At 41.6% G+C, this 15,876-nt stretch overlaps 1 protein-coding gene across 1 annotated transcript in view; it reads left to right on the forward strand.

Moving 5' to 3' along the window:
- Positions 1 to 15,876, forward strand: part of CUX2 (cut like homeobox 2) — a 277,255-nt gene that overhangs the window by 179,915 nt on the left and 81,464 nt on the right. Inside the window, exon 5 of the mRNA XM_074205699.1 lies at positions 6,613 to 6,691. Within this exon, the coding sequence (XP_074061800.1) occupies positions 6,613 to 6,691 (79 nt within the window). The remainder of the gene's footprint in view (positions 1 to 6,612; positions 6,692 to 15,876) is intronic.

Here is a 15,876-nt window from a genome sequence, read left to right on the forward strand (position 1 = left end):
TTCTTCACTCCCAGCCCAGTCTTTGATCCATGACATGGCCTTCCCCAGCTTCCTCCCAGGTCTCCCAGCCCCTCAGGGAACTATGACCCAGTGGCTAGTGGAGACCCAGCTTTTTGGTGTTCCCAGGAGTTGCCATTTATAACCTACCTGATAGACAGAAACCAAGAGGAAGAAACAGTTTCTCACATTCTTCTGGCTTTAGCCTCTGCCTGATATGTATACACACAACTACACCTCTTATTTTAATACTTGGGAGACCAAACTTATTTTAATCTCTTATCTATTAGGGGAAAAAAAGTGTGATATCAATGTCTTGTGCTTTGTCAGCCACAGACTATTTCTGATGTTGAGATTTCGAAGGGTGGGTATCTCCATTTGTGCCCTCTTTGAGATGACATTACCTGAACTGCCCCTACATGATCTCTCTCTCTCTCTCTCTCTCTCTCTCTCTCTCAATCTCTCTCTCTAACACATACACACACACACACACACACACACACACACACACTTCAGAATTCTATGGTTTTCTCTGCCCTTCACAAAAGAAGGTTGTAGTTAAATAAATGTGTTTTCATTCATTTATGCAAAATTTTCAAGGAAACATGGGCAAAATTATTTCTCCTTGTCTCCCTCCCTGATAAGTGATGACATAGAGTAAGTAATAATAATGTCTATAAGAAGATACAATATTGATATTTGTAAATGGAAAAAGGGAAAGAAAGAAGGGAAGAGGGAAAAGCACATATTAGAGCCCTTTTATAATTCTTTACCTCACTTGAACCTCACTACTTCCAAATTTCCTTTTTTTGGACACTCTCCCATAGCTTGTCAATGACTCTCCTAAAATAGGGTCTCCAGAACTAAAGACAGTCTTCCAGGTGTGGTCTGATCAGAGTAAAGGTCAGTGAGACTCAAACTTCCCTAATCCTTGGGGGTTAGGAAGGCAGACATTCTCTCACCCTTTCCCCCATTTTGACAGTTAAAGAAACTGAGGCCTGGAAAGGTAATATCATTTGCCCCAAGATTAGTGTTCCTCAAATGCTAACATCTTTTCTAGAATTTTGATAGACTCTTAGACACTGTTATTCCAAAGCAGACTGAGACATTGCAATAAGTAGTGAGCTCCCCATCCCTAGGGGTGTGCACACAACATTGGATGGCCCCCTGCTTGTCAGGAATGAGTCAGACTAGACATCCTCTGAGGCCCTTTTCATCTGTGATTTGACAAAATTTGTCACTAAGGGAGGAAATCTTTGCCCAAATTGGAATTGTCTTCAGGGCCAGTTTCCAAGCCACATAAAAACATCCATTTCATTGCTTCCAAATTATGCTTCCCAGCTTGGCCACCCACCTTAGTCACCAGCTTTGCCTCTGAAAAGCTTTGGGCCTTTTCCAAAATTCAAATCTGCCCTCAAAAAGCAAAGATCATACAACCAGTTTACAAATGGAAGCAAGGTTAGAAACCAGCTAGTCCTGATTGTACAAATACAACCTGTATAAAATTGTTTGCTTCCCCAGGGAGGGGGGAGGGAAAGAAGGGTGATAGAAAAACATGGAACTCAAAAGTTTGCAAAAGAAAATTATCTTTGCATGCAATTGGAAAAAAATACATTAAAATTTAAAACAAGAAAAAAACGAAATAATGACAGTAAATTAAGTTAAATTGAAATTTAAAAAAGAACCCATTTAGTCCAACTGTTCCATTTTACAGATGAGGAAACTGAGGCCCTGAGGAATTAAATGATGGGCCATGGTCCAACATTCTGTCCACTACTCCATCTAATGGTCTCTCCAAAGAGCATTCAGAAGGAAAAAAATGTTTATTGGATGGAATTGTCTTGACTGTGACTGAATCACAACTACTTTCAAATGAGGAGCTTCTAGAAGAGTTCTGAAGATGGAATTTTTAATATACATATAATATTTTATGTTCACATAATATTCATCTTTGGAATAAATGAACAGCTTCTGAAGTCGACTACTCTGAATGGGTCCCCATTCATTTGAATGTCAGTGTTCTAATATGTTTGTCCAACAGTCAGATATGTATCTGTTAACTTTATAATCCTGGCTTTATAATGCCTATGCCTATAGGCAGAAAGAAATCAATAAACATTTATTAAGCACCTACTGTATACAAAATGTTGAGACTAAACAGTGCAAAATAAATGGGCAAGCCAAGGTTGATGGGAAAATCAGAGAGACAGAAATCAGAAAGATGAGAGTGAAAAAAATGGTTCCCCGGGTCCTTCCTCAAAATGGAGGTCTCAGTGGGAATTCAATAATAGGAGAAAGGACCACAAAGGCCAGAGACATGCTCTAGGGTGAAGAGGTCACAGGTGCTAAGGACACCTGCAAAGGGCAGTAAAAGTGGAGGCAGAAATGCCTTGAATCCAAGGGGAAATGACATTTGGAAGAATTTTTGTTAACCAAGCTAATTGAGTTATGTTGACCATCTTTTACCTTCTCTTTAGCTCTGTACTTTGGAAACTACAAGTGGGATTCAGCTCTGCACAACACCCCTTTGGAGTCTTGTTCTGGGTACCACAATTTTGAAAAGACATTGATCAGGGGCAGCTAGGTGGCACAGTGGATAGAGCACCAGCCCTGGAGTCAGGAGTGCCTGAGTTCAAATCTGGCCTCAGACACTTAATAATGACCTAGCTGTGTGGACTTGGGCAAGCCACTTAACCCCATTGCCTTGAAAAAAAAAAGACATTGATCGCACATGAGTCCAATTCCCTTTGTGACTTTTTTGTTTAAATATTTTAGCCTTTGATATCTCCCAGAAAATGAAAAGATTGAACTTAGATCCTGCCAGTCCTAGGTTGGTTTCTCAGAACCTTTGACTAATAGGGAGGCATTCAGGGGAGGAAAGGCAGCAGGCTAAAAGAACTTGAGTCCAGAGCATCACTAGGAAAGGGTGGAGATATTTCAACTGGAGGAAAGAAAAAACTTGGGAAAGAGGCAGAGGAAGCAGGTACATGAGATCCATATTTAAGTAACTGAAGGATTGTTATATAAAAGAGACGTGTTCTATTATCCCCAGAGGGAAGAACTGAGAGCTATATGTAGTAAGTGCAAAAAGGTTAACTGTGTCAGAATGAGGGAAAATACTCAGTAGCAATTAAAATCATCCCAAAGTGGTCACAGATTTCCCTGGGCAGGTTCTCCCTCCTGGAGGTCTTCAAGCTGATCCTATGCAACCACTTGCTGAGTATGTTTTAAGAGGGATACTTGGGAGGTGCAGGTTGAACTAGATGACCAGAGCAGCTAGGTAGCACCGTGGATAGAGCATTGGCCCTGGAGTCAGAAGAACCTGACCTCAGACACTTGATACTAGCAGTGTGACCTTGGGCAGGTCACCGGACCCTGATTGCCTTGCATCCAGGATCATCTCCAGTTGTCCTGATCCTTATCTGGTCACTGGACTCAGATGATTCTGGAAGAAAAAGTGAGGCTGGGAACTTAGCACACCCCCCCCCTTCAAATCCAATTCACTTGCTTGTCAAGACATCACCTCCTTGATGTCGTGGTCTTCTTTGAGAATGAAGGACAAACATCATCCTCATCATCATCAAGGTCCCTTCCAACTTTTAAAATCGGTAGATGATTTTAAGAAAAGATATTATTACAAGGCAACATTCCTTCATGAGTCAGATTCTAGTAAAGCAGGCACAGTTCCAGGAATGGAGTTAGGACGACCTAAGTTCAAATCTGGTCACTTCCTCATTGAGTGACCCTGGGCAAGTCACTTGACCCCTCTCTGCCTCAGTTTCCTCTTCTGTAAAATAGGGGTGATGCTCCCACTGTCCCAAAGCGGAATGCGCTGTTTCCCTCGGGAGGAGGTAGGTTGCCCATCAGGATAGGTCTTCAAGCAGCAGCTGGTCTCCCTACTTAATAAAGGAGCTTCAAGTTCAGGCATAACTTACACTTGGAGCCCCCAGAGCTGCACTGAGCAATCACAGCACTAGATAAGGTGTAAAGAAGAGAAAATTCCCAAGGTGCTTGGTGATCATAAAAGACCATCATAGGCAGGAATTCTCAACACCATTATTATTATTATTATCAGCTTTATTATACTGTCTTTGTAAAGAGCCAATTAGAGGCAGCCTCAGGACGTTATCCTGCCCAGGTTGAAGTCAGACCCCAACAGTCATGTGGTAAATGATTAAAAGGGAGATATCTGAAATTTATTAGAGGGATATAGTAAACTTTGGTTTGAAAGTGGTGAAGGGAAGGAAGAAGGGGGACTCGAAAGTCCAACTGAATAAGAAAATGTGGACAATTGTATCTCATTCAAATCCAAGTCTTACAGGTTTGCAGTTAATCTGGCTGAGTTTGAAGGCAGCATGGGTAGTACCTAGACTGGGAATCAGGCCGATTCTATGACCTGGAGTCTCAGTTTTCTCTTCTGGCAAATGGAAATAAAGTACCTACCTCACATAGTTTGGGTAAATCAAATTGAATGTTGGCGAGGTGCTTTGGCAACTTTAAGGTGCTATTAAAATATTAGTTACTACTGATAGAGAGGCAACCTGGTCTAGTGGTTAGAGTGCTGGACTTGGAGTCGGGAAGATCTGAGTTCAAATCCATCTACTAGTTTTGTGACCCTGAACAAGTCACTTAAACTTGGAGCCCCAGTTTGCACATGTGGAAAATGAGAATCATAACAACACCTATTTCATGGGCTAGTTGTGAGTGTCAGATGAGAGAGTACATGTAAAGAGCTTTGTGAAACCTTTAAGGGAGAGAGAGAAATGTCAGCTGTTAGATTATTGTCTTGAATGCTCAAAAAAGCAGGATTTAAAGACAATTTTAGTTCCATACAGAGTTGGGGAAGGAGGAGGGAAGGAGGGAGAGAGGGGGGAAAAGGGAGAAAGGGGGGAGAACAAAAGAAACATAGGAGGAAGGAAGGAAAGAAAGAAAGAAGGAGAGAGAGGAAGGAAGGAAGGAAGGAAGGAAGGAAGGAAGGAAGGAAGGGAGGGAGGGAGGGAGGGAGGGAGGGAGGAAGGAAGGAAGAAGAAAGGAGGGAAGGAGGGAGGAAAGAAGGAAGGAAGAGGAGGAAAGAGGAGCAAAGAAATGAAGGAAGGGAAGGAAAGAGGAATGGAGAGGGAACAAAGGAAATAAAAAAGGAAGAAAGAGGAAGGTGAAAGAAAGAAATGAAAGAAGAATCAGACAGCTAGGAAATCACATTAATGTCAGATTTTTTCTTAAATAGAGAAAAAATATTTTTCATATCTGGGATAGTAAACCCCATCATAGCCCACATCTCTGGATAATAAGACTATTGCAAAGACCCCATCAGCCCCAGAACAGTGACTGAGAGGTCATAGCCAAATGTTCACATTCCCAAGAGTGTGGACCGTCCCTGGGAAATCCAAGGGGCTGGATTTGAGTCATGGTCAAATGAATCACCAGGCAACGAGGCAGTGAGGCCAAGACTGTCTTGTTTCTATTGTGTGGGTCACACAAAGCCTGTTTGGCATGGTTGAGGAAACTGAGACCCAGTTGGTGTCATTCACCAAGGTTTGCAGTTTGAGTGTTTGTGTGTGTGTGTGTGTGTGTGTGTGTGTGTGTGCGTGCGTTTGTGTGTTTGTCTGTAGATGTGTGTATGAGTATGTGTGTGTCTGTGTGTAGGGGTGTATAGGTGTGTGTATGTGGGGGAGGGAGAGTTGTACAAGGAGGAGAGGGTAAAAAGGGGGAGAGAAGAGACAAGAAACGCTTCTCCACCTTGTTCGTGGTAGACCCTCGATAGATATTTCTGAATGAATGAAGCACTCTGTCATCTCACAGTAGATTTCCTCTGTTATTCAATGCCATCGATGGCTCACTCTTGATGATGAGGTCATGTGGTATCCAAAGACTTCTAAGAGCCCTTTTAACTTTTTTTAAAGTTGTAGTCATTATTGTGGGTTCATTTTAAATTTTAGAAGCAGGAAATGAAAGTTTTCTCCAACTTAATCATCCCCTCCTCCAAAACATACGCATGTTTCCCAGGGAGAAAAAAAAAAACCAGATGTGGTGTTAGAACATACTGGAAGCATCTGGAACAGCTTGAATGAGGTGCCTCAGCTAACTTCCTTTGGACTTGGAATGCCCTCCTTCCTCATCTCTGAGCATCCTCAGCTTCCCTCCAAGTACAGCCCAGACCCCCCCTCTTCCACCAGGCCTCCCCTGATCCCCCAGTCATGACCTTTCTCTTCCTCTTAAAGTTACTTTGAATTGTGTTATGCCCATTTGCTTTTGTAGATGTGTAAGGTCCCCATCCTGCTCCACCCCTCGAGATCCTTGAAAGCAGGATGGTTTCAAGTCTGTCTTTACAAAGCCTAGCACAGCATTTGGTACACAGTAGATGCTTAATAAATTAATTATTAATTATGCATAATAATTGATTATATTAATTTTTACTAAGAATATGATAATGATGTGTTTAAGACAATTAATGCAACAAGTAGACTTGTGGCAGACCCCTCCTCATCCTGTCCCCTGGGGTGCTCGTGTGTAAAAAAAACCTAAAGTTTGGCTCCAGACTCTGACCCCCATAGTTACAAGTGATCTCTTTTTGATTTCTCTTTCTCTCTTGTCTTTTTTTCCTTCTGGATCCCAAAGGTGGTTGCCCTTAGTAAGAGAAGCCAGGAGGCTGAATCTGCCTTCCTAAGTGTCTACAAGCAATTAATTGAAGCACCAGGTAAGAAATGCTGGGACCACATAGCTGAATAATTAATGACGAGGAGGGATTGTTAAGATTTTCAGACAGAGGTTACCTAGCATCTGGAACCTGGGAAGATTGACCTCCATGATGTATTTTTGCATGTCCTAGAGGGGGTCACATTTCTGGGTACCCCATCTTTCCTGGGGAATGTTGGATGATGGGCACTCTCCCTCCTCATCAGACTGCCGCATTCCCTTCTCCCTTTGCTTCATCAGAGAGTAGCCACGAAGTTGGCCAGCTTCCCTATATTTCTTCAATAGTGCCTAGTCTAGCCATTCCTTGACCCCCTGACCAAGTGAGAAGCCCCCTTGGAGAAAGACTATTTTCCTGCCAAGGTCTGGTACCTGATGATATTAATATAGATTAAAAAGCAATGCCCAGCCTTCTCTACTGATGAGCAATGATAATGGACTTGAGTATAGATTCCAAAGGAAAGTGTCCACAGTCTGCCCCTTCCTGCTACCCTGACACCCTTTACTTGATTGTCTGTGCCAAGAGCCTTCACCTCTCACCTCCGATACCACTGCAAAATTAGCACACTGTAGTGGGCAGAGCTTTGTACTTGGAGTCCCAAGACCTGGATTTGAACTTCACCTCTTAGTCTTCACCTTATTAGTCAAGGGACCAATGTAAAATTGTTTTGTCTCCTGGAGACCCTCAGTGATTTACCTGTATATTGGAGGAGTGGAAGGTAATAATCCCCAGCACTACCCACCCCTTCACGGTCCTTTCAAGGAAAGTATTTGGAGACTTTGAAACAGTCAATAAATTTTAGGTGTCTTTATTATCAATATTCACTACTATCCCTCTCCCCATTTTCTATGACTGATGGGCAAAAGTGCTGACTTCAGATGTCCCAGGGTGAGGAAACCCTAATGGGATGATGGATTCTCACATGAGAAAGAATGTTGCTCCAATCCAAGGGTTACTAATGGAAAGGAACTGTGACATAATCATCCATAGGCTGAGACAGAATTTTAGAGCTGGGAGGGACCTTAGAATATGGAATGTCAGACATAGAAGGGGTTAGAATGTGAACAATCACAACCAGAAGAGACCTGACACTTGGAATGCAAGATTTACCTGACTCAGCCTGCCTGCAAGACCTGATTCCCTCCCTCCTCTGAGAGCTGGTCCATACATGCACCTAAGTGCCACTTTCCATTTAAAGGGTGCATATAACCTTCACATCCCAACAGGTCCCTGTATTAATTTCCTGTTCTATTTTGTATATTTGGGGAGAGAGAAAGGATGCTCCCTACAGGAAGGCAATCTGTATATCTCCAGATCATTTCACTTGAGGACTAGTTGAAGGAAACGGGAGTGTTTAGTCTGGAGAATAGAAGATTCAAGGTACTACTGGATCACCATTTTCCAGTAATTCAAGGGCTGTCAGGTGAATTGGGGGAATTTGGTTCTGCTTGCTCCAGCTGGGCAGTAATGGGTGGAAATGAATGAGATTAATTTGTGCTTTGAGATCAAGAATTTCTGATCATCATCCCACTGTGGAATGGGTTATCTTTGGGATCAGTGGAGTTCTTCCTCCCTGGAAATCTGTTCCCCATCGTCCAGCCCCTCTGCTTCCAACCTCCTTGTCTTTGCCAGCTTGTATCCCATCCCTATTTTAAAAGCCCTAGCATTCTTCTACCAAAATCTTTCTCTGATCTTCCTAGCTATTAATGCTCTCTCCCTCTTCTTCCTCAAAGGGTCATTTTTGTGATTGTTGCTCAGTTGTATTCAACTCTTTGTGACCCCATAGACCAATACCATCCATGGGGTTTTTTCATGGGAAAGTGTATTAAGATAATCAGAGGTTCAATGACTTGCCCAGGTCAAAAGCTAGTAAGTGTCTGAGGTTGAACTCAAGTCTTCCTGATTCCAGGACCAATATCTATCCATTAAGTCACCTAGCCACCACCAAAGGATCACAGATCTATTTATCTGTTTATATCCCAGTACCACCCCAAATTAATCTAGAGTCCTGACTACCAAGGGTCAGGAATCTGGAATCAGAATCAGGGTTCAGATTCCGCTTCTGATGCTTATTGTGATATTGGGCAAGTTCCTTCAGATCTCTAGACAAGAAAGAAAGAAAGAAAGAAAGAAAGAAAGAAAGAAAGAAAGAAAGAAAGAAAGAAAGAAAGAAAGAAAGGAAGGAAGGAAGGAAGGAAGGAAGGAAGGAAGGAAGAAAGAAAGAAAGAAAGAAAGAAAGAAAGAAAGAAAGGAAGGAAGGAAGGAAGGAAGGAAGGAAGGAAGAAAGGAAGAAAGAGAGAAAAAGAAAGAGAAGGAAGAAAGAAAGAGAAGGAAGAAAGAAAGAGAAGGAAGAAAGGAAGAGAGAAAAAAGAAATTGAGCTAGCTGACCTCTGAAGTCCCTTTCAGCTTTAAATCCTAAGCAATCCAAGAACTATTTTTTCATTCTCATCTTCATGTCCCCCCAACTATCACAGTGACTGATTTATAGTAGCCACTCCCTATAATGGTGGTAGGACTGGATTGGATAAGTCAGTTGGGATGCCAGTGGGGGGTGGAGGAGAGCTAGTCAGGACCATGGCTCTGGATGGTACACAGGGTTAGAACCTCTCCAGTTGGGCTCTTGGGGACCCAAGAATTCCCTTGATTAAGAGAAAGGTCCCCTATTCCTGTCCTGCCATATTCCTACCCAACTCAAGAAGGAAGGTCATTCCTAGCCTGACGTGAGTTTTGATTGCCTCATTTCCCAGCCCTCCTCAATAGGAGATAGGGGGAAGTCGGCCCCAGCTGTCAACAAGTCTGAGAATGAGCAGCCTGTAACTGATGGAGATGTACCCTACAAAAGGCTCCTTCAGGGCCTCTAATTCATTTTCGAGACATTTAAGAATAACAAAATGTTTTAATGATTTCTTAGGGGAATTAGGAAGACATATTTTTGTTCTCATTAAATTTTATCTGGAGATACAAGAATCAAATGTCAGCTCAGTTGCCAGTGTTCTGAGCATCTCAGCCCCAACTCCCTCCCTTGGAAATAATATTCCGTTCGAATTCGCCAGAACGCCCAAACCCTCACTCCCCTGTTTTTCTGTTTCTTGACAGGCAAATTATTTGTCGAAGGCTTTTTTTTTTGGAAGCCCTGATTCAACATTTTTGTTTTGAATGGCTGCTGTCAACACAAATCTTTTGCCGAGAATGCTATATGGTCTGATTGCTCAGCAAGTATTTTGATAAGTGAGCTGGCTGTATGTCTGTAATTACGAAAGAAAATCGTAAATCTTTTTGATATTGTTCACACAGATGTGGCGTGAAGTAAAAAAAACAGAGCAGTAAAAACGTGTTAAAAGCATAATTAATGTCATTGTTGTCGAGGATGATTTGATTTAAACCTCATTCTGACTTCTGTATCGGTGACGGGCTGATTTCTTTATTGTGTTTGTCGAATCACTGGGTACGGGCCTCCCTTAAAGGGAGCTAACTTCTTAACTGAGTGATTAGTTCAAAAACCAGAGCAGCCAGGCCAGACATGGCCTGGTGAGGAAAGGAGCCGGGGGGAGGACTGACATGGTGAGTTGGCCTTTTCTCTGCCTCTTTTCCCCTTCTTCTCACATTCACACCTCCCTCTCATTCTTTCTTCCCGGCTTCCTTCCTTCCTTCTATGGGTTTGTGTTCCTTTCTTCCATTCCTTCTTTTCTTGTTTTCTTTCTTCTTGTCTTTCTTCTTTTTTTCCCTCCTTTCTCATTTTCTTTCCCTATTTTATTTTTTCTCTCTCTCTCTCTGTCTTCCTCTCTCATTCTTTCCCTTCCCCATTGCCTTCTTTTTCTATTCTTCTATTTCATCTTCTCTTTTCCTCTTTTTTATTCCTCTCCCCTCTTTCTTTCATCTTTCCCTAATTCTTTCTCTTTCTTTCCCTCCCTTTTCTATTCCTCCCTCATTTTTTCTCTTCCTTTCTCCCTCTTTCATCTTCCTCTTTCTCTCCCTCATTCTTTCTCTTTCTCTTCCTCTTTTCCTATTCCTCTTTCTCTCATGTTTCTCACCCTCATTTTTTCACTTCCTCTCTCTCTCCTTTTCCTATTCTCTCCCTCTTTTTCTCTCTGTCTTTTCCTTTCTTTCTTCTTCCCCTATCTCTCCCTTATTCTTTCTCTTCCTCTCTCCCTCTTTTCCTATTCCTCTCTCCCTCTCCTTCTCTTCTCTTTTTATTTCTCCCTCTTTCTTTTTTCTCTTTCTTTTACTTTCTTTCCTGAAATCAGAGACTTCAAGTTTTTACAGTATGCCCTTTATAATTATTGTTGAAAGAATGATCTGGGTTTCAGGTTACCTAAATTTGGAATTTGACTATTGTTGCCTCCTTTCATCTTGGTAGTGGATGACACTTTGGCACATAGTAGGTTTTTAAGACTTATTTCTTGAACTAAAATCAAATGTCCAGGTTGAGTATTGGGTTCACCAGACCAATGTAGCTTCTAGATAATTAGCCTTGTCTGTGTGTATTTGCCACATGTGTGCACACATGCATGTATATGTGATATTCTGTGCCTAATGTGTGTATATAGCTGCAAGATGTAAACATCTATTATGGTGTGCGTGGGTCTGTCTATTTTTCACAGCTGAAGATTGCTGTCCAAAACAGGGAAGAACAATTAGCAAATTCATTCATTAGGGTCCTTTTATGCCTTCATTGACAAGGCTAATCATTTGTTCTATTCTAATTAAGATGCGCCACCTTCTTTTGAGCCATTAGAGCACCCATTGGTAAATGAGATTATGTTTGAGCTTGACAGCAACCCCGTCAACCCTCTCCGGAACTGATTTCTAGAATTAAGACCCAGTGACTCAAAATACGTACCATAGCTGCGACATTATTATCCTTTGCAAAAGGAGAAGAAATAAGTAGTTTGCTAATTTGAGAATTGTCAAACTGTTCTTCTGTATCGTTATATGTTAGCCAGCAATATGTTATACAGTTAATGAGAATCTGCATTCTTGGCCTTCAGGAACATCTTGGACCTAATGAGGTATATGGGAAACTGTAATTGAAGTCTGGAAATCTGAGTTTGAATCCAGACTCTGCCACTGGGTGACTCTGAGCATTAAAAAAAATCTCTCTGTGCCTCAGTTTCCTTTGCTGTTAATGGGAATTACCACAGTAGATGCTTCACAGAGGCATCCCAGAGGGGTTTTGAAGAAATTCCTTTGTAAGTTAGCAATGATTGAATGACTTAATGAGAGAGAAGATTGGAGTCATCACACAATTGCCCCTGTAGACTAGGAAGGGCCTGCTGGGGGTAGTGTCCATATGAACAAGGAAGAAATACTGAAAAGAAAAGCTATGTCTATATGCAGTAGTCATGGTGTAAATGTAAGCTACAGTAGTTCTAAACTCATTTGTTGGAGGTGGGAAAATTTTAACCACAATGAAAACTACACTTTGGAGAGACAGTGAAATGCTATACAAAAGATAGAGGATTTAGTTCAAATCCTCCCTCAGATACTTAGACAAATCATTTCCCTTCTCTTGACCTCAGTTTCCTCATTTTTAAAATGGAGATAATAATAGCACCCAGCACCCAGGGTTGTTGTGAGGATAAAATGAGATTATGTTTTTAATTTTGCAAATTTTAAAGTGTTATAAAAATGCTAGCTATCATCATCATCATCATTCTCCTTTAAAAAAAAGACACTGAGTCTGTCTTTACTCTCTAGAGTTCTTGGTAGAGGGAACAGGAAATGGAAAGACACTAAGGTTGGAGGCAACAGTAAAAAGTGGAAGAGCAAGATGGGTTAGGGAGCCCAGGAAGAAGACATTTTGGACCAGTGAGGAATAAGTTGGAATGGTCAGTACTCTGCCTACCAGCACACAGTATCAAAGGGTCATATAATTAGAACTAAACAAGACCTTAGAGATTATTGAGTCAGGGCCCCTCATTTTACAGGTAAGGAAACTGAGACACAGAGCCATTAAGGAACCTGCCTAGTACCACACAACTGTTAAGGTTCAAACACAGATCTTTCCACTCCAAGTCAAATACTCTTTCCCATATGTAACCTCAGAGATTAGGTCCCCTTGACTCTAAACAGAAAAAAAAGGGATAATCAATCATCACTGAGTATTCATCTCTCAGCAGGCTATAGAACATGGGGGATGCATAGGCAAGTCACAGATGCAGGATGGATGGAGGGAGAAGGAAGGGAGGAGGATAGAAGAAGGAAAAGGGAGAGAGAGGTGGGATGGGGAGAAGAGAAAGAGAGAAGAATTAGAAAGACAGAGAGGGAGACAGGGAGAGGGAGAAACAGGAGAAGGGGATGGAGAGGGAAGGGAAGGAAGGAAGAGGGAAATAATAAAAGAACATAAAGAGAAAGGAGAGGAGAGAGAGTGTGTGTGTGTGTGAGAGAGAGAGAGAGAGAGAGAGAGAGAGAGAGAGAGAGAGAGAGAAGAGAAGAAAAGAGAGAGAAGAGAGAGAGAAGAGAGAGGGAGAAGAGAGAGAAAGAGAGAGAAGAGAGAGAAAGAGAGAGAGAGGAGAGAGAGAAGAGAGAGAGGAGAGAGAAGAGAGAGAGAGAGAGAGAGAGAGAGCTGAGCACTAGAGCACAGGAATAAAGCAAAAATTTTAAAATGCCAACTTCCTAACACTGAAGGGGGTCCACAGCCTCCAGTCACAGGACACTGTTATCACAGTTACTTTGTCTAGACCCCTAGCTTTTCTTGGATTAAATCATCAAAAATCTTCACAAATGTAAATATTTTGTCTAAGAGATAGAACATATTAACTGGTGGTCAGCTATTCAACCAGAGTTAGTTTTTCTAACCATCCCTAAGGAAAGTTCAGAAACCTAATCAGTCAACCAGTAAGCATTTATTAGGCATGATATAAAGAAAAAGCAAAATCGGTCCCTGCCCTCAAGGAGCTTACATTCTGATTGGGAAGAGAGCACATACATCAGAACTTTGTAAATGGAAGGAAACCTTCAAGGGGAAACTACTGGCGGTTGGGGGCACTGAAATAGTAGATCTTGAGGTAAATCTTGAAGGAAGCCAGGTATTTTTAAAGTAAAATAATTAAGGGCAGAGCATTCCAGATATGAATATAACCAATATAAAATCATGGAGATGGGAGATGATGGAGTGCTATAAAGTATGATCGTTAACATGGTGTGTTTAGAGGCAGTAGAATCTAGAAAAACCAAAAACATAGGCAAGAGCCATCTGATGAAGAGATTTAAATGCCAAACAGGATTCTTTATTTGATCCTGAAGATTATAGGGAGCCTAAACTAGAGTTTACTGAGAAAGGAGAAAGACCTATATTTTAGGAAAATAATTGTGATGGTCCTGTGAAGGATGGAGTGGAATGGAGAGAGAACTAGGGTGGCAGAACAAGGAGTTTTTCTAATAGAACAGTGTTGGAAAAGTGTACCTAGGCCCAGGAAGAATGATTACAGCGGGATATTTTGGAACTATTGGGTACATGAGGATTGACAGTACCAGATCTGGATTAATATCAATGATTCTCAGTCAAAGTGGCCTCTTCCTCCTCAAATTGAAATAGTTGGGAGATGTAAACCTGAGAGGGCATGGAAGGAAAGAAGGAAGGAAGGAAGGAAGGAAGGAAGGAAGGAAGGAAGGAAGGAAAGAGAAAATAAAAAATTGAGAGCAAAAAGAAAAATAAAGGAAGGAAGGAAGGAAAAGAAAGAAAGGAGAGAGAAAAGAGAAAAAGAAAGAAAAATAGGGAAAGAAAAAAGGAAATATGAAGCAGAAGAAAAGAGAAAGAAAGGAAAGAAAGAAGAGAGGGGAAAGAAAGAGAAAAAGTAAAGAAAAAAGAAGAAAGAAAGAAGAAAAAAAGGAAAAAGGAAAAGAAAGAAAGAGGAAGGAAGAAGAGAAAGAAAAGGGAAAGGAGAGAAAGAAGAAAAGAGAAAAGGAAGGAGAGAGAAAAATAAATAGAAAAAAGAAAGGAAGTAGAGAGAAAAGAAAGAAGAAAAGTAAGGAAAGGAAGGAAGAAAAGAAAAATAGAGAAAGAAAGAAAAATGAAAAGAAGAAATGAAAGAGAAAGGAAGGAGAGAGAAAAAGAAAGAAAAAAGAAAGGAAGAAACTAGAGAAAGAAAGGAAAGGAAGAAATGAAAGAGAAAGGAAGGAGAGAGAAAAGAAGAAAAAGAGAAAAAGGAAGAAAAAGAGAAAGAAAAGGAGAAAGGGAAAAAGAGAAAGGAAGGAGAGAGAAAAGAAAGAAAAACTAGAGAAAGGAAAGCAGGTGTGAAAAGAAAAAGAGAGGGTGAGAGTAAAAGCAGAGAGATGAGGGAAAGAAAAAGGAAAGAAGGGAAGGGGAAGAGATAAAGGAAAAGAAAGAAGCCGGGAACCCAGCAAACCCAAGCACCATTAGAAAGTTAAGCTCTAGGCGGAAAGTTAGACTGACAAGAGGCTGTCAGTACCCAGGACTCAAACCCACACAGACGCACAGTCTGGCCCAGATGGTGGGAGGCTTCTGTCTCCGTGATATTTTGGAGGGGTTCACGCATAGCTCTGCATATATGTGTTTTTAAACAGCCTCTCGGACGTCGTTTCTTTTCCTCCCATTTCCCTAAAAAAAGCCCAACAAACCCCCGCCTGCCGCTTCCCCTCAGATGGACCCAGTAGGAGTGTTAAGAGGCCTCTCTCTTCCTCGATTCTCTGCAGATGCTAAAATATATGTATTTCTATGTCTATATGTCCAATAGCATCAGCTAGTGGCTGAAGTTAGAATCGTTGCCTTAAATCGAGTTCCCGAGACAATACCTTTGGAAAGGCTTGTCTTCTATTAAAATATTATAAATCCTTTGCCGGCTTCCTCAGGAGGTTCAGATCTACTGTAATCAAAATGAATTAGTCGTTTGATTAAGTGGTTTTTATGCATAAAGAACAGGTTAGGGGCTATCGTACAAAGACTGTTCCATTTTCCGCCTCTTTTTTGTTGGGTTTTGTTATTTCCTCCTAACTGTCAGGGGCCCGGCCTGGCATCTCCGCCATCCCTGTTTGTTCATCCCTGTCGGCCCTCCGAGCATAGCACATCAAAGGGCCTGCTACATACAAACACTTTTGAATTAGGGTTTTGTTCTTCCTTTTTTTTTTCCTGGTGGATCTTCAGAGGGGGAGTAGGGTGGGTGGTGATCTGGGAGGGCAGCAGACCTAATCCATATATTGACAGGGAGCTGCTCAGCTCTGGGTTGCCA

Source organism: Macrotis lagotis, chromosome X (genome assembly GCF_037893015.1).
Source record: "Macrotis lagotis isolate mMagLag1 chromosome X, bilby.v1.9.chrom.fasta, whole genome shotgun sequence".
Taxonomy (NCBI): domain Eukaryota; kingdom Metazoa; phylum Chordata; class Mammalia; order Peramelemorphia; family Peramelidae; genus Macrotis; species Macrotis lagotis.